Source organism: Cyphomyrmex costatus, unplaced genomic scaffold, assembly GCF_001594065.2.
Source record: "Cyphomyrmex costatus isolate MS0001 unplaced genomic scaffold, Ccosl1.0 scaffold273, whole genome shotgun sequence".
Taxonomy (NCBI): Eukaryota; Metazoa; Arthropoda; class Insecta; order Hymenoptera; family Formicidae; genus Cyphomyrmex; species Cyphomyrmex costatus.
Genome location: NW_017276833.1, coordinates 860,797 through 880,478, shown reverse-complemented (window position 1 = coordinate 880,478; position 19,682 = coordinate 860,797). Strand labels below are relative to the sequence as shown.

At 37.8% G+C, this 19,682-nt stretch overlaps 3 protein-coding genes across 5 annotated transcripts in view; 2 read left to right on the top strand and 1 right to left on the bottom strand.

The window, feature by feature from the left end:
• Nucleotides 1-1,165: 1,165 nt before the first annotated feature.
• On the top strand, nucleotides 1,166-2,754 carry LOC108774739 (smad nuclear-interacting protein 1). Of its 3 annotated transcripts, none has more exons than XM_018540912.1 (2): nucleotides 1,166-2,026; nucleotides 2,590-2,754. In XM_018540912.1, the coding sequence occupies exon 1, from the start codon at nucleotides 1,250-1,252 to the stop codon at nucleotides 2,024-2,026; it is 777 nt and encodes a 258-aa protein (XP_018396414.1). In that variant the 5' UTR covers nucleotides 1,166-1,249; the 3' UTR covers nucleotides 2,590-2,754. The 3 variants fall into 3 exon arrangements, with proteins under 3 accessions (XP_018396414.1, XP_018396415.1, XP_018396416.1); XM_018540913.1 differs by having other exon boundaries at nucleotides 2,565-2,754; XM_018540914.1 differs by lacking the exon at nucleotides 2,590-2,754 and adding an exon at nucleotides 2,572-2,587.
• A 616-nt stretch (nucleotides 2,755-3,370) lies between these two features.
• sev (receptor protein-tyrosine kinase sevenless) overlaps nucleotides 3,371-19,682 on the bottom strand; it is a 36,597-nt gene continuing 20,285 nt past the window's right edge. The window contains exons 3-20 of the mRNA XM_018540952.1: nucleotides 19,554-19,613; nucleotides 19,297-19,387; nucleotides 16,489-16,718; nucleotides 15,904-16,152; nucleotides 14,628-14,775; nucleotides 13,747-14,246; nucleotides 13,211-13,500; nucleotides 12,707-13,063; nucleotides 12,216-12,519; nucleotides 11,695-12,018; nucleotides 10,871-11,472; nucleotides 10,077-10,721; nucleotides 8,476-9,866; nucleotides 7,737-8,162; nucleotides 7,336-7,559; nucleotides 6,663-7,133; nucleotides 5,906-6,269; nucleotides 3,371-4,825 (exon numbers count right to left, since the gene is read on the bottom strand). Coding sequence (XP_018396454.1) covers nucleotides 3,939-4,825; nucleotides 5,906-6,269; nucleotides 6,663-7,133; nucleotides 7,336-7,559; nucleotides 7,737-8,162; nucleotides 8,476-9,866; nucleotides 10,077-10,721; nucleotides 10,871-11,472; nucleotides 11,695-12,018; nucleotides 12,216-12,519; nucleotides 12,707-13,063; nucleotides 13,211-13,500; nucleotides 13,747-14,246; nucleotides 14,628-14,775; nucleotides 15,904-16,152; nucleotides 16,489-16,718; nucleotides 19,297-19,387; nucleotides 19,554-19,613 — 7,563 coding nt within the window. The 3' untranslated portion in view covers nucleotides 3,371-3,938. The remainder of the gene's footprint in view (nucleotides 4,826-5,905; nucleotides 6,270-6,662; nucleotides 7,134-7,335; nucleotides 7,560-7,736; nucleotides 8,163-8,475; nucleotides 9,867-10,076; nucleotides 10,722-10,870; nucleotides 11,473-11,694; nucleotides 12,019-12,215; nucleotides 12,520-12,706; nucleotides 13,064-13,210; nucleotides 13,501-13,746; nucleotides 14,247-14,627; nucleotides 14,776-15,903; nucleotides 16,153-16,488; nucleotides 16,719-19,296; nucleotides 19,388-19,553; nucleotides 19,614-19,682) is intronic.
• On the top strand, nucleotides 17,247-18,804 carry LOC108774766 (cAMP-dependent protein kinase catalytic subunit). Its single transcript, XM_018540951.1, has 2 exons — nucleotides 17,247-17,573; nucleotides 18,085-18,804. The coding sequence occupies exons 1-2, from the start codon at nucleotides 17,247-17,249 to the stop codon at nucleotides 18,802-18,804; spliced, it is 1,047 nt and encodes a 348-aa protein (XP_018396453.1).

Sequence of the window (19,682 nt, the reverse complement as noted above, 5' to 3'; positions counted from 1 at the left end):
CATGAAATATTTTTTTCTACATAAATATACTACTTTATTTATTCCCTATTGGTGCTACCTAAGTATTTTTTGTTAAGAATTTTAAAGCATTAATTGTATTATTTGTATTTAAATTTAATTTTTATTAAAGTTTCTTAATCTTGTAATATTTTTATAAATTTTATATATTCTTAATATATTAATTTTTATATTTTCAATCTATTTATAATACTTACTTAATTGTTGTTTTTATTTTATGAAAGACATATTGCAACGTTTTTTTTACATAAAAGTTTTTATAGAAAATATTTAATAATGTTAATATAAGTTAAATAATAATAAAAATAAAAATTGTAATTGATTCTACTTTAATTTTTACAAATTTATTAATTTTTACAGTTTATAAATTTAAAGAAATTTGCGGGAATGGATGATAAATGTCGGACCAATCACAAACCGGGGAGAAGGTGGCCAGACTCTTATTAGAGGGTCACTACTAACAGTGAGTTAAGCCTGGCGAAGATTCGAACCAAAAAATCGTGGACATTACCGACACGATCGTGGACATTGGCTACATAGTTCAATGTCCGCGTTTTGTGGACATAGAGGCGTTTCAAATTAAGTAACAGCTAAATCCCGGGCATGGCCGCTCTCTCACTGGTTCCGTTGAACCGCCCGACCGGTGTGGACGCGTATCGGTTCGGGTGCTCGATTTCTGTATATTTTTTAGAAAGTGTTGCCGACTTTGACCGCGCCTTGAATTTCCTCCTGATGTGTGTCCGCGTCTGGCTCGGCCCGTTCGTCCGTCCGGACGCGCGTAGCGTGGCGTGACGACGTTGCAATCGCAGGCGCCCGGTATTCGTTCGGATTTTCGCCATTTTCGCGGGCATTGCATCATACCTCGTTTACATATTGCGTTTTTCGTTTACACACTACGACTTTTGTCACTGGCCTGGTTGATTGCCGTAGGATTGGCTACATGGCCAAATATAATCTAGAAGAAGATGGCCGCTCTCAGGCTTCTCTCTGCTGGAAGATACTCGATAGTGAGTGAAAAGAAGCGTCCATTACTCCATTGTATTGCGCTTTAAACTTCAGACAGATTCAGTGATTAACCTTTCACTGCCGAATAGGCATTTTCCTGCCTTTCCATTTCGCCATCAACGAATCATCGTTGGTGCATTGTTGGGCAACGAGACACGTTAGCCCCCACAGCTGCAAGCGGGTTGTAATTTTGGGAATCGCAACACTGTCGCAGAGAAGCAGGGATATGGATCGTAGAAGCGGTAGACGCGATTATTCTAGGAGAGACGATAAGAAGCGGAATTACAAGAGGAAACATGAGAAGTCACCGTTAAGGAAGGAGAATAGTCATCCCAGGCACAGAGAACGCAATGAGAGGAGCAGAAGTAAAGATAGAAGAGACGATTCCAGTCGAAGACGCAACGATCAGCATAAGCAGAGGCAGAGTCCAGAGGAGACGAAAGTGAAGAGAGAATCCTCGGCGGAATGGGGAAAATCGACTGCGAAGGAGGAGAAAGATAAGCCCAACTTTGAGCTGTCAGGAAAATTGACGGAGGATATGAATACTGTCAATGGAGTAGTTATAAAATACTCTGAACCTCTGGACGCCAGAAAGCCCAAACGTCGATGGAGATTGTATCCCTTCAAAGGCGAGAAGGCGTTACCTACATTGTACATACATCGGCAATCGGCGTATCTTATGGGCAGAGATCGTAAAGTAGCTGATATACCTTTAGATCATCCTTCGTGTTCTAAGCAACATGCTGCTCTGCAATATCGTTTGGTCTCTTATCAAAAAGAAGGTGGTGTCGAGGGTAGAAGGATACGTCCGTATATTATCGATTTAGAGTCTGCAAACGGTACCTTTGTAAATAATGTAAAACTAGAACCAAGGAAATATCATGAATTATTAGAAAAGGATGTGATACGGTTTGGCTTTAGTACCAGAGAATACGTTCTGTTGCATGAATACAGTAAGGATGATTCCTTTGATGATGATGTACCTCTTGCAAATGCAACTTAGGTAAATAAATTTATATTATGTCACTTATGTAGACAATTTTTAAGTCATATAGAAAAGAAAAGAATACAATTATACATTCATTCAGATATAACGAGACAAATTAACATTAAAAAGCTAATGTGACTTGGATCTTTCTAATCATGTCCCAATATTGACAAGAAAAAGAATTGAAAATTTTATAATTCCTATTGCATTATATACTTATTAAGATTAAATGTTGTAAACTGAAGAGATAGAGACTGAGACAGAGTATTGTAAACTGTATACACGTATAAATATATACACACACATATATATATATATATATATATATATATATATATTGACATTGAGATTCAAAGTTACTTTAAATATTGTGGGATTATAAAATTCTTAATATCTTCTTGTTAATACTGGAACATAAGCAGAGAAATCCGAGTCATATTAGCTTTTCAATTTTAATTTTTCTTGTTACATCTGAATATACAATTGTATTTTTTCTTTTTATATGAACTAAGAAATAACAAATATTTGTATATTTACACAAGTGTATATTTAGAAATTAGCGAACCTAATTTTAACAGGGAAAATATCCAGAGATGAATATGAAAACTGATACAGAAATTGAGCTGAGAATCAGAAGAAACAAGATATCTTTGAAGAAGAAAACCGAATATGTATGTAGATACAATCTTATAATCTCTTGATAATCTTTCGAATCTTCAGAACCATCTTAAATATATATTAATATTAGTTATGTATAAAATAGTAGATAACAATACATATATAAAAACAACTTTTAAAAATTATAGTGAGTTTGTAAAATATATTGGAAATTCGAAATTTACTTGTTTATCACAAAGAAGAAAAAATTGTACCTTATTTATACATTTTCCTGTGACACTATTTTGCATCTTAATAGAGTTTAAATTATATGATGTATATGTAAACATGTAGATTAAAAATCGAAACTCTTTGATGTATATTGTCTGTAATATATTATTTACAATTATTTAGTTACAGTATTTACTTCTTTTCACAATTTATTTTCCTATAAAGCTACTTGAAAATACAAATTTCAAGTATAGTCAGTCCATCGGCACAAACTTCATAAGATTTTATACATTCTAATTGATCTTTTCAATAGAAGTACACGTACATTTTCATGTTGTTAAAACTACACAGAAAACTTAACAATTTCTTATATTGATTTTTATATTTGCAAATTATTATCAAACATGAAATTTGTACAATGAAATGAGACATTTCATATTTTATTCAATAAATATGTTATTTAAAATTATAATTATAAAGTTAAACTATATATATTTCACATTTATTATTCTCTATATAACATATCCCTACATTAAATAACAGTTTCGCGATTATTACTAAAGTTGCGAATTTATACGTTCCAAAACGATCTGCCATATCTGCGTGACAAATTTTTGAGTATAAAAATTCATGTATGTACATTAAAATGGCAGTTTAAAGCTATTGTCACCTCTGCTCCTTCTATCTTTTATTTTCATATATAGAATACTTGGACATTAATTGTATAAGCAGAGCTTAATGTATGTTCGTATATAGTTTGATATATTTAAGGCACCGCGTTAGGAAAAGAGAAAAGAAACAAGAGAATTTGAGCAAAATCGTAGCGACTGTCTCGAGTAATTTTTTAGCTACAAGGTAAATCCATCTGAATAGTTTCTAGAGAAGAATAGGTCTACTATGGTTATCACATTTCAAAAAACCTTGCTTTAAAAATAATATGAGTGATTGTATGTAGAAATATATTCTCATACTTTATAAATATTGGAACATTTAATTGCCTCAATTTATGTCATTCAAGCTCAGAAGCGATTCGTACGAATCACGCTTATTTTTATACGAAATGTTTGCGTAAATCTACAGATTTGCCACGATCGGCGTCTCACGATCCATTCACTCTGACTGCGTCCACGTTTATATTTGTATACGTGACGATATTATTGCCATCCTCGACGACGGGCGTTTGCCGCAATAAATTCAGCAACGTGCTGTTTATTACGAGCGGTATATTCGCCTTGCCATTCTGCAAGTTCGAGTGAGTCCTCTGGACCTTCGGCAATATACTCTTCGTCGCCGCGCTCTCGCCCGAAGGCACTTCCTCGTTCACGTTGTTCGTGATGACGGCGTTAGTCTTCAGGGAGGACGGTAGGACTGTCTGCGAATTGATTAAGGACGAACTAGGACGTGTGGATGGTGCCAGACTATGCGAGCTGCAACTTCTACCCTCAATGCTCGCCTCGGAGTCCCTTCGCTCACCCAAGTTGGTCTTGTACTTTCGCTGGCCATTCAAGGAAGAGAAGGAGTCTCTTTTCAGGGTCGCCTTCGCGATCGAGCCCGCAGATTTCGAGCTGTCTAAGGTATTGCATTTATCCGGAATTCCTGAAACCGACGTGCCCTTTCGTTCCGGTAAGTTTAGACTAGAGATCGATGATCTTTTGTACAACTTTCCGTCAAACTGCTTCTGTTCCTCCGTCGAACATTCCTTCTGCTCTTCTGTAGTCTCCGTGGGCAGGCTGCTCTTACGATCGTGACTCGTACAACTAATTCTGCTTATATTTGCCAGGTTCTGATCCGAGATGTGGATTGAGCGAGGCACTTCGTAACCGTTCGTAGGATTCTCCCTTAAGACGATGTCTTCGTTATCCGCTAATAATTCTAGATACTTCGGAGCCTCGCCGGATTGCGGATTGAGCGTAGCGTTGTTTGAGTTTTGTAAGAAGGGTTGCATATCTCGACTTCCTTCGGAACTACTGGACTTCCACGAGTTTCCTATACAAAGTAAACAATAAAAATGTATGGCAAAGTAATTAAATTTTATTAACTTATTAATTCTAAGAATTCTAAAAGTTTTTTACGTATTTCTTCCGTGATGGGAAAATAACATTTCCGTATATTGCATGTTTTCGTGTTTGGTATATATTACTTTTATAATATATTATTATATGTGCAAGAAATTGCATACGGCTTAATTAGAATGATTAAAATGGAAAAATACGTTCGATGAAAAGTGGAAAAGTCGTATTTCTTGACATGAGATGGTGGTGTATAGAGAGGCAGACGATGTTTGTTAAGACCTACCTGAATTATTATGATTCTGATTCTCGTCAGCAAAGTAAGCCATGTTAGACACGCCTGCAAGCACGAGCCATGCAATGATCAATATGTATTCAAGCAGATAGAGAGTAATATTCCAGTACATTTTAAGGATGATAGAAGTTTCGCGATAAAACGGATTTCGTCATATGATTCGACAATGTCGAGTTATGTGAATGTATGAAAAACATGCTTATTTTTCGCGATATAAAAAACGCGATCTGAATTAATCTTTGTTATCTAGTAACTTGCAAGAGATTTCTTTATTTTTCAAAATTTATAACTCAATAAACTCTAATTAAAACTAATTATAACATCAATATTATAATTAGCACTCAATAATGTAACTGTTATGTAACACATTTGTGACGTTATATTCACATGTTGAGTGTGAAATTACATATTGATATTATGTTACTTTTAGTTTATGTTTACTGGAAATTTGTGATGTAATGAAGACTTTTTATTCATTGCAATTTGTCTCATTTTTCACGAGTTCTGTTTGTGTGTTTTCCAAAGAAATACTTCTCACACCTTACATATTTTATGTAAACGATGTTGATTATATGCAAAATTATAGTAGCCACGTTACGTACATGATATTAAAACGAATGGTTCGTATAGATACATCGTTTCATGTAATGCGAGGAAATAAAAAAAATTGCATAATTTAATTAATCAACATTCTATTGATTTGCAAAGATTCCTCGTTCCATGCAGAAATATGCGCGCAAATAAGGATTAATGTCAATTCACCTCTGCGTGCCAGATAGTGTCCAGCGTGTACCGGGCTCAACACCGCATCCTCTATGTGACTTCTCAGAATGACAATGCTCTCGAGACAAATTTTGAAGCTCGGCCTGGCGTCCGCTGCGCTCCAGCAACGGAGCATCAGCTGGTGTAACGTCGGTGGACAGTTGAGGGGTTTCGGCAGCCTGCCGCCCGCACGTACGTAATGTAACACTTCCAGATTGTTCCTGGCAGGATAGGGTTGTTGACCCAACGACGTAATTTCCCACATTAGCACCCCGAACGCCCAAACGTCGCTCTGCGAAGTGAATACCCCGTCCACCAAGGATTCTGGTGCCATCCAGCGAACAGGAAGCAGACCTTCTCCTTCCTAAAATTTTCATTTTTAATTTTTAATTGAAAAGAATTTTTTTCTTTCTTTTGAATAATGATCATCTTGATTACGCATGTGAGACTTTCACGGGTATTTTCTTCAATTGTACCAGAAGGTTTGCGGGTTATCGTTCACTTCATCAGAGCGAGAGGATGAAAAAAGACACGGCGATAACCCGCAAACCTTCTGGTATAATATTCATCTTAGAGAAACTTGAGCCTGAATGAAATTGTACAACATTCGCTGAATTTCTCGTTCTCGAAAGAGAAATAATATTATAATTTTTTTAAGCTTTTTGCATAGAGATAAATATTATTTTGATATACAAAATTGATGTAGAAATGAAAGAGAGCAGTCTATGAAGTTTCTTATTCAAAAGTCTGCACTTACCTTGCGGTAATAGTCATTCTTGTAGATATCCCTGGCTAGTCCGAAGTCGCCGATTTTCACGACGCGATTTTCACGATCTCTCGCAGACACCAGGCAATTTCGACACGCGAGATCTCTGTGCACGAAGTGCAACTCCTCCAGGTAGCGACAGCCGCGCGCAACGTCCTCGCACATGCCGAGCAGATCCTGCAGACGCAGAGCGTGCGGGTCTGTGGGTTGCAAGGAGCGACTTTCTCTTAAATAGCTCAGCAAGTCACCGGCCTCCATTAATTCCAACACGAGTAACGGAGGATCCGTGTCCAAGCAGACGCCCAGTAACCTGAGCACGTGTTTGTGGCGGAAATGACTCATGAGTCTGGCCTCTTGCAAGAATTCCGTCTTCTCTTGCGAAGAGGCGTCGTTTCGTAGCATTTTTATGGCAACGGGCGTTATGCCCGGTCCTTCTAAATCTTTGGCATTTCCTTGAAATACCTGTGAGACATTTAGAATCGATTTCAAATACACAAGTCATATATAAAATAATTTTGATTGCAACATTAATTCTTCTCTCGCGTCTGAGATTTTATCTTAAAATATCGCAGACGCTCAAAGTGTAGTGTTTTATTTTCAAGCTTTATTTCTTTGTTTCTCGATCCTGCAAAATTAATTTCTACATTTGAAGTTTAGATCTTACCTTTCCGAATGCGCCGCTGCCTAGGAACTTTGCCAGCGTGATTTGTTCTTGTCTGATTTTAGGCAGAGCAGAATCATCCGGATCACTTTGTAGCGTAGACGCGTAAAGCGCGTTAGATTGAACGAAGTTTCCGCGAGGGATCTCGCGGAGGGTCGCTAATTCGACATCGGATACTATCGGAGGCAAAACTGTCTTCTTGTCTTCTTTCCGTTGTCGGTACACTGCTGGATAACGTTACAATATACTCGTCTGATATCGTGTCTTGCCACATAGATATATAATAAATGTATAATTAAATGCGAATTGTCTTCTATTAAGAAGTTTAATTTAAAACATGCCGTTTTATTGAAATTAATTTGCAACTGAAAGAGCAGGAACATCTATAACAAGTATATACTTACGGCAGAAAAAATAACAAAAACACACGAACATTATAGTGATAACGATCGCGATGAGGCCCAGCATCAGCGGTAGATGCTGTTGCGTAGCCAATATTCCTCCGGCGGACTCCGTTAGATCAACGATCGCGCTCGATCTACTCCAGGCGCCAAAACCGTAGGCATTTTTCGCCTGCACGCGAAACTTATACTTCTGATCCACGTCTCCGGGGATTATCCAATAGTTGTCTGTTCCATTGTAATATAAATCCCAGTGCTCGTCCTCTTCACTCCCGTCATCTTGCTTGTAGCTGTCGTCGACGACCAAGCCTTCCAGTCGATACAAAGTCACCTGTGAGCCATGAGCTTGCGCGGCTTCCCAATTCAACTGATATACGGAATTTCGGAATTTCGTTACCACAGGCACCCCTGGAGCGCTCGGAACGTCACCTTCGTGCACAGAAATCCAATTTAAATTTCTCTCGATTTATTTCAGTGCGCTTTGAAACTTTTAGAGTGAACCCTGAAGCGTGAAATCTCACTTTTAGAGATTAAAAATTGAGTTGCTCTTTTTTTTTTTTTTTTGTAAGATTAGCTCAATTTTCACTCTTCACACGGTGAGATTCCATTCCAAGGAATTTAGAGAGTACATTTTATTTAAAACTTCATTGTTAACTCAATTATTTCATTTCTATAATGATACTAAAATATGCTTATGGTAAACGGAATACCAATAATATTTAATTCGATTGCATGTGCTTACCGAGTGTTTGAAATGTAAACCTTCCGTCGGATGGTTCCCATATGAAGTCTTGATACTTGGGATATCTCAGCCTCAAGCGAAACTTGTACAGGGTACGTGGCTGCAAATTTTCTATACGATACATCACTTGGTCCTCGTTCACCTCAACGTGTTGCACGACTTGCCACTTCTCCATCGCGACATCCTGATACTCCAATACGTAGCCAATCGTTAGGTTGACGGTCGGGGTCCAGGATATGTTCATGCTGTTTACGCTGACCCCGTTCATCGTTAAATCGTTCGGCTCCGAGTACATGCGGATACGTTGCCTGAGACTGTCGTTGTAGAAGTCATTGAAATTGGCAGGATACACACGCACGTACACCAGGTACTCCTGTCCTGGCAGCAACGGCTGCAGCGTCGTGAAAAACCTGCCGTCCGCCGTGCGTTTCGGCTCTTCGATCAGTTGCTCGCCCTTCTGCCGCATGCCGTTCTGCAAGAGATCATTCGATCTCCAGTGCACCTCGTAGTGCACCACTGCGGAGTTCAGCATCTTGGGTGGCATCCAGTAGATCTCCGCTAACGTTGGTGTTAGGGCCTGAATCGTGACATTCTCCGGCCTGCTGGGCTTGCCGACGCTGGTCTTCAGCATCACTGCCTCGCCGAATTCCAAGGTTTTTTCGTACAGATTGCTCAGCGCCAATTTCAACTTGTACTCCGTAAATGGCTTCAAATTCTGAATCTCGTAACGCCTCTCGTACGTCTGCACCCTGATCTCGTCACACTTACTCGGTTCGTTCTTCAAACAGTGGGATACGTTGATAGTGTACAGCGTAGTGGGTAAACTATACTTCTGACATCCGTACTCAGGATTTGGTTCCGGAAGACTAACAATGATGCTGTTTGCTGTTTCGCTCACCCTCTCAACGTTATAGCCCGTTTGGCGGGGTATCAGGCATTCCATGATGGGATAGGGTTGCAAGGATGTACCGAAGGCTGTGATCCGATGTACATTAGGCAGGTAGAAGTTCCTCACTTCCAGATTGGACACATTTTCCTTGTCCCCCGCGAAGGAATATTCTTTTCTCAAAAAATGGATTTGATTTCTTCCATCGTACCAGTATATATTCATTTTGTCGACCGTCAAAATCTGTATACTGGAGCTCGCTCTTAATATCACTTTGCACGCGCAGCCATGAATATCGGCTACGTTTAATTGGTCCCTATCCGATATCCAATACATCATCGGTTTCTCAATATTGGTCTTGTCAATTGTGAATGTGGATACATTCTTCGGTTTCTGTGGACAGGTACACGTGCTACCGTTATTTCTAAAGAAGTATTGCACATTTTTCCCCTCGAAATCCGACTGCATTATACTTCTTTCACTTAGCTCAATCCAATATAGAGATCTGAAAAATACAATATTTTAATTTCTCTATAATGTTAAATATAATTTTGAAAGAAACATAATGAAAACTGCATGTACATTTTTTTACAATTTCATGTTTTTCAAGTCATAATTTATTTTTATTACAATAGTTGGCATATTGCATAATTAGGAAATAACAGTGATAATAATTTAACAAGTATTTTACAGATGGATGAAAATATTGACGTACCCCAGAGATGGCACGATATCCAGAACTGTGATTAATCCTCCTCTTCTTAAGATACTTTTGTATTTGATTATACCTGCCTGCCACATTGTTAAATCTAATCTTTTGATATAACTGTTTTTGTTATTGTCCTTGTCTTCGCATTCCACCCAGTACAGATTTCTCGCTACCCAATCGACGCAGAGGCTGTGCGTGTCGGTTCGGTTTAGAGCAAGTATTTTTGTCGCGTTGCTTCCATTTGTCAACGATGTCACCAGTTCCTGCATCTCGCTGATCCAATAAATTTTATCCTCCTCTCTCAAATAATTGATCTCTTTCGCAACATGCCTGGTGATCGTATCGTTAATCTCCCTGTCCAAGTCCGACAATCTCACAGCGTCAATCGTGGCGACTAATAATTTCGGCACCGGATTCTCGTACGCGGTCGACACATTAATGGAATCCGTGTAAGGACCGGCACCGATCTCAGTATATGCTCGTACTTTGCAGTAATAAGTCGTGTTAGATGTTACATTAGTCGCATACTCGAGCTTCGTAGCTGAGATGCTGCAGTTGTTGCAGATAAATACTCTCTCCTGGTTCACGACGTGCCAACATTGGACAATGTATCCTTGTATTACTCCATTTGTAAACTCGGGCGGATTCCATCTGTGAAATAACATATATATTTTAGCGTTTCTATATATTTCTCGTGAATCTCTTTATCGATATTAAATCTTGTACCTACATGTACAAGACGGATACAAATCTGAGAAAATCAAAGTATGTAGGGGCACAAAGTATTCTAAATTCTATACCTAAATATTAAACAAATTTTCATGTCCATGTATATGTTTTTCTTGCTGAACTCTATGAATGCTCTGGGAGATGTTGGCTGGCTCGGCACGCTCTGTGGAGATCTCAGGATTTTCCGAGAATGATGCGCCGTTTCCCAATAAGTAAATGCCTTCACAGTGACTTCGAGAACGGAATAAGGGAGGATCTGATCTGAATTGTTGTACGGCATTGTCGTTTCGATCGTGATTTCCGGATTCGAATTCGTGTTGATGTAATCCGCGAATTTCACCTCATAAAAAACCGTGCCGTAATTAATGTTCTTCACGGGATCCCATGATATGTTAAAATTTCTCCAGGTCCCTTCGACTCTTATACTATCGAAGTCGACTGCGTTCGGTAGAACTATCACTGTTTCTGACGTCAAATTTTTCGGATACTGATGATGCGCGGGATCCGTAATGGCTACCATGTACAAGCTGGACAAAGTGATCCCGTTGATTACCGCAGTATTCTGACCGGAAAGATCACCGATCACTGCATTTCTGTCGTCCTGTAGCCACAACAAGTGCTCAGAAAAATAGCACAAAGGTCCTTGCATGTTCGGATGTTGCAAAGCAGAAACCTCGAATTAAAAATTGATTGTTTTCATTATTTCTAACTGTTTATTTTATTTTCATTATATGCTTAATTATTGTACATTAATGATAAATAATTAAAGTCCTTGTCACGAAATCTATAATTTTATCACTTAAAATAAGGATTAGGTGACAACTAATAATTATTATGATTAATAATTAAAAATAATAGAATTTATATAAAACCAAGTTGATTGTATAAAATGTACCTTTTCCGGAATGATCTTTCGATTCATCGGAATTCTTTCGGACGTAGGTGCACGGTAGACGATGGATCCGCTTTCGTAACTACGAACGATCCAGTAAACATGTCTGTTTTCAGTGTCGAGAGTTAATCCCATCACTTGCTTTCCATTGAAAATTTCATCCAAGTGATAGTATCTCCTGTCTTGTCCATTCAGTCGTGCAACTTCCACTGCGTGGCCAGTGGACCAATACAAGTACGCCTCAAGAGAGTCAATCATGAGCTCTTTTACAATTGCTAAGATAGACATCGGCTCTTGCTGAGATCCATTCAGGTTCGCTCTTGTTATCTGTACATTGAAAATAATACCCATTGCTCCGTAAAATATAAAAACTTTACAGTCATCCAAGATTTAAATTATATAGAATTTCGTAATGTAATATTCTTTGCTTTCAGTCTTACAAAAACACTGAAGTACGTAAATATTGGAATTTAATATATGTAGTTAATTTGTTTTGAATTAAATAAAGATCTAACTGTATTTACAATCTGCTGTTTTGGATTTGCCCAATAGAGTTTCTTCGATATCCAATCCACGGCGACGCTTCCCACCGAATGTATGTTGAGCTTTGTTTTCTGATGATTGCTGACATTATAACGATACAATGCGGAATTATTTCCTACTATGTACAGCACGTCCTTGTACCAACTAATATCAACAATGTGGAATTCGTTTTCGGATTCCTTTAGACTCGCCTTATTAACCAGCGTGTCGATATTTTCGCCGGTTACGTCACTTTTCAAAATTCCCTCGTTCGATGACCACAAGATAGACGCATGTGAACCGTTTCTGGATATATAATTTTATTTAATTACTGATTGAAATAATTGGCATAAAATAAAAAAAAAAAAAAAAGAAACTTTATAAATGTAAATTCCATTATGCATGTAAAGCTTCATTAAGGAAAAAGTAATTAAAGAAATATTGTATATAAATTTTTTAAATTCCACTAAGTAAAATGATTTATTAATATCACCTTAAGGTTTGCCCACGAAACTCCGTGGACCACGGTCCTCTGCCGGCGCTGGTGTAGGCTGCGGCTTTGATAGAGTATTCCGATCGTTCTCGCAAGTTATGAACAGTGTGAGACGATCCGGCGATATCCGTTTGATGGATAGTTTCGCCAGTAGATTCGTCCTTGATTTCGAGCTCGTACGACCAATTTTGCCAGGCGCCCTTTCCTTGGCCGCCTAGTAAATGAGGAGCCTGCCATGAAACCTTTGCTCTTTCCGCCCCTAGAACAGCTTGCACTCCTGTCGGTGGATTCACTGGCACTGGGACCGGCTGACTTGCATTCATCAGTACCGTCACGCTTACGAAGGAAGTGTCGGATCTTAAAAAAAAAATAATAGTTTTGCTTAAAATATTTTATTAATGTATTACTGATATTTTATAAACGTAATTAATAATTTAATTTTTCAGTTAAATATATGATCGAAGGAAATCTCTCTTAGAAATTAAAAATATATATATATATTACTTGTCAGGATAGGAATTGTGGAAGTATCTGTTTTGACCAGCATGATAGCCTTCAGTAAGGACCTCTTCGCCATTGGTCCAGTAGAACAGTCCGTTTGCCATGGCTAGCGAAATAACGTTATCAAATTTCGGTTTCTGCGTATTGGGGCGAAGATTAACAACTTCGCGGCCGTCTAACGATACGGATATGACTGTATTTTTAGTGTGATCGGGAACGAGCAATCGAAAATTCGTATGGTCTACCGTGAAGGCACCTAAATGAGCATCTTCGAGAATTAAATCCGGTCGAACCTAAAAAAAGATACCCCGTTGAGAAATTCTTTAAAGATAATTTTTATTTTTTATTATAATACATCAATATCATGACATTTGAAAAATTTAAAAAGTTATTTTATATGTTGTACTAAGAGATGCAAAATGTTTATACATTTAAAATTGATAATTGATTTTAAATGTATTAAGATTTTGCGTCTCTCCCGTTACAAGCAGAAAAAGTAGCTTTGATGATACAATGACAAAAATGAAAATAATTGGCACCTCATGCTTCACACCGTTGCTGATAACGGCTAAATCTAATCTGTACAGTCCTGCTTTAGTAACCCAGAAAAGGTATCCGTTGTACGGATCAATCTCGATATGTGAGGGTCGAGTTAGGAGTCCAGCTACGGCCACTGTTAAACTCTTGCCATCGAGATTGCATCTAGCTATTTGCCACGTCGCGGTCGTCGCGTGTTTTACTTCCCCTAAGACGTACAGGTGAAGATTCAGCCAGTCAACGGACAGGCTCAGAGGTTTGAAGTTCACTCCGTTGGGGATTAAGATTTCTTTCGGTGCGGACCGCTCGATGATCGTAGTTCGATGTACGTAACCCGTCGAAGTAGAAACGAATAACTGAGCTGATGCCACGTGTATTGCCACGCCGCGAATCACATTTTCGGTTTCGTAAACGACGCTAGGCTCGTCCAGCATATCAGCACCCTGCTTCATGACCAAATGCTCACCGCCGAGGATGAGAATCGGTTGTTGAGTATCCTTGACTAAAATTAGTCATTATTCGTCTCATTAATCACTTTAAAACGTACATTTCCACGTCATAGAGAGACGTAAATTACAAAGTAAGAAAAGTGATAACTATATAGTGCCTTGATTCTTTAAAATACATAATGTAAAAGTGTTACGTTAAAAGCATAAAATACGCGATTGTTTGAATAAAAATTTATTCAATAAATAATAAGACTGACAATATTTATCTTAATTGTTTTGCGTGCATATTTTTGAAATGAAAACAAGATTTATATTCTTCCTATCGTCAAAGAATTTTCTATTTCTTGAATTAAAAGTTATATTATTATTGTGTGATACATGTTTTTTTTTGAGTTAGTGTTAAATATACATATACTAATTTTCTCATAACGTACCGGTAGGTTCTGGAGTCGTAGAAATATAGATTGTTGCAGGCGGACCCTCGCCGACACTGTTTCTCATAGTCACGCTAACAGAATAATTCTGATTGGGCTCAAGGTTTTGAAACATGTAGTGATCGGTATTTTCAGAGACTGGAATATCCTGTCGATATGAAATACAAGATTTACTGTATAACTCAAATACATCCCTATTGCTAGGAAATATATAGGTATGCAGTTTAGGAGAGTAAAAGAACGCCATGCCAGAAAATTTTGCAAATAATCTGGTTCGTGCAAGTCGTCGGACTAATGTTAGAGGATACCATAATTAAGATGCGAGGTATTTACCATTAAAAGCAGTATAATTGGAGTTAACGTCAAATAATTAATACCAGTGCGCTCGCATTCTCATGCACAAACACACACACTTACACAGATTTTACGGTACTCGATTCACCGATTTTTTTTTATTCTCCCTTAAAATAAAATAATAAAATTTATGAAAAAAAAAAAATGAAAATTGTGCTATAACATAATTTTACAAAACTTTGTAAAATTTTAATAAATATTTCTTTGAATAGTCTTAGCGGAATATTTACTTACAGTAAATAAATATTTAGATAAACGAAAAAAATAGTTGAATCAAATTAATAGTTCTTGGATCTAATAAATATGTTTTACATTTATTCGCTAGGGATATTCAAAGAAATATTTATTAAAAGCAAATCTTTTTCACAATATATGTAAATAAAAAGTAACAATGTCTTGAATATTAAGAAATTTTATTAATAAATGCGTGCGCAGTAATACTTTGCATAATGCTCTATATAAAGCATGCATTCCTTGTAAATTGACATTAGTATGCAACACAAAAAGCTAAAAGGTACGAAGTAAAATTTATCGGCTTCCATCTTTAGCATATATTCCAAAAAAAAAATTAAATACGTTTAATGTAACAACAGATATTTTTCTAATTTCTAATTAAAATCTAATTAACGTGGCCAATAAATCCTCTTCAGACAGGATAACGGAGTCTACCTTGCAGAACCAGTTGCACATTGCTCTTTTGCAAACAACAGTTAGACAGTAACAGCAAAAGCGTGACGCTGCTGACGCGCCTTGCAAGCGCGTGAAGAAAATGAATCGAATCGAATATGACGGTGCACAGCGAGTTGAAAGAAAAGGAATGCTTGTGCACAAATAAGAGAGAGACACGTCAATGCTAAAATACAGTTCGGCTGTAGAATAAACGTGTCTCTATAGGCTATATACTTTCTGGCGTAGCGTGTACCTTAAGCTGGTTCAACCCCTTGTGTTCAACCCCTTGCAGGCGCAGGACATAAGACAAAAGTGGCCCGTTCGGGAATGGGCCTGGTTCCCAAGACACAGAGACGCGGTAACTGTCTACCGCCGCAGCTCTTACAATTACCGGTGCTGATGTCGGCAGATCGGCCGCGTACGTTAATATTACCACGCTCGGCGCTGAGACGATCGGCTCCGGATTGTGCTGCGACGATTTCAGGAGCAGCGCTACGCGAAACTGCAAACGCCAGCGTTTTTCTTTGTTTCTTTTCGTCATGAAGGTTTTCGTGAAAAGATATTTGTGAGGAGAGAAACGGTTCAACAGTTTGAAAGTATTCTACCTAAAGTCTATACGTCATAAGTCTATGATTAACATTCATTTGGCGGAATCTCTCGAGAGAATGAGAGTAGCAAAATTTCATTTAAATACAAGTGAATAGAAAATCAATCTTCGGTTTGCAAAAAAAAAAAAAAAATTAATGTAGACTCTTAATTAATTCTTCTTCGTTTCCATGTTCCAATTATTACGCTTCTAATTCTGTCTAATTCTCTGATTTCCATCCCCCACACGTACCCTATACTTAGTGTACGGCTGCAGATTCTCGACCAGTATCTGATCACCCTCGCCCCATGACTGATTGCGGCAATACTGCCACGTTTCAGCCAATTCCTCGTATCTCCATTGCACCAAGTATGAAATGCCAGCGCGTCTGTCTATGTCTACGCCTTTCCATTCGAGGCTGAGCGACGTCGCCGTCAACGAGTCCGCAACCAATGCCGGCGCTGGTGGAATGCCGATTTCCAATATTTATTAAAAAGATTTTCCCATTTAGATAAAACTTCATATAATAATTAAATACAAACAAATATTTAATTTTATTTATATCCACAGATGCACTCCAAACCAAAATGTTGGAAGCTTTTTAAAAATTGACATTTTTAAATTACTTGCTTTCAAGTAAGTATCTATTTTAAATAATAATTCTTTAAATCCACACAATAACTATTGTTGTCTGAAGAATTATTGTTAAAAAAAAAATTGTTGGAACAATCTCAAAAGTGTCAATTATTAAAAATATTTCCAAACTTTTGATCTGGAATGTATTATACGTGTCAATACGGAAAGTGTGGAAATGATTAAAAAAGAGAGTTTAATCTCTGATAGAAATAATAATACAAGATTACAGAAGCATTGCAACGTAACGGAATTGTGATAAACAATGTACGATCATATCGTTACGCAGAGCAATCTTAAACAATACGCCCTGTCATATCATATCATCTTAACCCTCCGCTTCAAAAGTGACACGTTAAACACGATTCGAACGCTCAATGGTCGACAACGAAAGGGAACGGATGTTCGACGAGTACAACGAGATTCTAGACAGCCTGAGGACGGCGTTCGTGGAAAAATGGAAGATGAAAATGGACGACTGTGGAAAGCCGGACGACTTCGACCGTTTCCGAACTGTCGGCACCGGTGCCTTCGGCCGCGTGATGCTCGTGAAGCACAAGCCGACGTCCACGTATCACGCTATGAAGGTCCTCGACAAAGCGAAACTCGTCAAGACGAAGCAAGTGGATCACACGCGTAATGAAAAACGGATCTTGCAGTCCATTAACTTTCCCTTCATAGTCTTCATGGAGTTCTGCTTCAAGGCAAGGGTTGAGAATAAAAAAAATTACACAGCGTCGCTAATCCTTCAAATTTTATAAATACACGTAGAAAAGCGGCTTACTGGATCGTTTCTCTTTAATGATACATCAAGTCACAAAGTTAAATCGTGTATACACTGTAATTGGTATGTGCGATTTATCTCTCTGTCTTGCTGTATCATATTAAAAAGCACTGAAAAATATTGGTGTGGATTTAACAGCGTATTATATCTATATAATTTTCATCATATTGGTGTTGCTATCAACATGATGTATGGATTTAAAACTCATGATGTTAAATCTACATTATATTGATATTAAAAATCCAAACCAGCGCAGTGAAAGTTATATAAATACCGCGTAGTGTTAGATGTACACCAATATTTTTTTAAAGAAGACACTCTTTAAAAGGAACTGAATTGTCTATCTTTATATTTAAGAGATAATAGATGTCCAAGAAACTCTCTTGTAAAACAGACGCATAAACGTGTTGTGTTTTAATTCCCATTTTAAGGACAATTCGTACGTGTACATGGTGCTGCCGTTCGCGCAGGGCGGTGAGATGTTCACCCATCTTAGGCGTATGGGGAAGTTCGATGAATCGCTAGCGAGGTTTTACGCCGCTCAAGTAGCCTTAGCCTTGGAATACCTGCACCACTGCAGCCTGATCTACCGGGACCTCAAGCCGGAGAACATCCTAATACAAAACTCCGGCTACATCAGGATGACCGACTTCGGCTTCTGCAAAATGGTAGACGGTCGCACGTGGACATTGTGCGGCACCCCGGAATACCTGGCGCCGGAGGTAATCCTGTCGAAGGGCTACGGCAAGGCTGTCGACTGGTGGAGCTTCGGTGTGCTGATCTACGAGATGAACGCGGGATATCCGCCTTTCTACGCGCACGATCCTATGAAGATCTACGAGAAGATCGTTGCTGGTAAATACAAGTTCGCTCATCACTTCGGAGAGGAGTTGAGGGATATCCTGAAGAATATTTTGCAAGTGGATCTGACAAGAAGAATCGGCAATATGAAGGACGGTAGTCTGGACATTAAGAAGCACCGCTGGTTCAAATCTATCAACTGGATCGAGATTTATCATCAGAAGGTGCAGCCGAGTTTCATTCCCCATTGCAGTAACAGCGGCGATGCTACCAATTTTGATCATTATGATGAAGTATCTCTGGAGGTCTCGTCGTTTGACCAATATAGTAAAGAATTCGCGAATTTTTAAAAATAACGTTAGTAAATTATAAAAAAAAGAAAAAGAGATTACAATGGATTGCGGAAAAATAGTTAATTGCGTATGAAAATATCTTTAAATATTTTTTATCTCAGAATTAAAATTAGTTTACAATGACAATAAATAAAAATCAATACTTTTTAAGCGTATCAAAACGATACCGCGTGTAATAATATTAAAAAGAGGAAAAGAAGGAAATATTAAGAAATTTGAATTTTTTAAATTTAAATATATATTGGTATATTTTTCACGTCTAAGTGTTTCATACACAAATATAATTAGATTGCGTAAAGTGATATTTAACTGTAAGTTTGAGGTAATATGTTGCCATGCGTTGACAACAAATGAAAATGTTTTTTTATTCTAAGATTTCCGATAACGATTTAATTCTGTGCTTGTACGTTACATTTATTATGTAAATAAATGTATTCATGCTATCAAGTGATTTAGAATTTCAAATTAATATCTTGAGAGACACATTACCTTTGAGCTGCTGAAAGTAACGATTTAACGCGTCGTGGCAGCCCAAAACGCAGTACAATTCCTTCGGTGGTAACAATTCTTGCGTTCCATTCTGTGAACATATATATCGAGGGTTAAACATTAAGTTATATTATTATTATAAAATTAAGAAAATATTACGTAAAACTGCCGTGCGAAAAACTACGTTACGAGTGCAGCTTTACGTAAGTATCTCCGATAATAAATGTCACGAAAATAAAAATGGCTGCGATACTAACGCATACGGCTTGGCAGCTTGTGTCGAGCGCTTGTTCCCATGCTTCGCAGCCTTTCGTACACTGCAACAATAAATATAAAGATAAGAGGGTGGCAGTAAAGATATTCTAATTTCACGTATTTGTAGAAGG

Coding starts and splice junctions, on each gene's coding strand:
- LOC108774739 (XM_018540912.1), top strand. CDS start 1,250: ATGGATCGTAGAAGCGGTAGACGCGATTATTCTAGGAGAGACGATAAG.
- LOC108774766 (XM_018540951.1), top strand. CDS start 17,247: ATGGTCGACAACGAAAGGGAACGGATGTTCGACGAGTACAACGAGATT. Junction 17,574..18,084: donor TCATGGAGTTCTGCTTCAAG/GCAAGGGTTGAG, acceptor TCCCATTTTAAG/GACAATTCGTACGTGTACAT.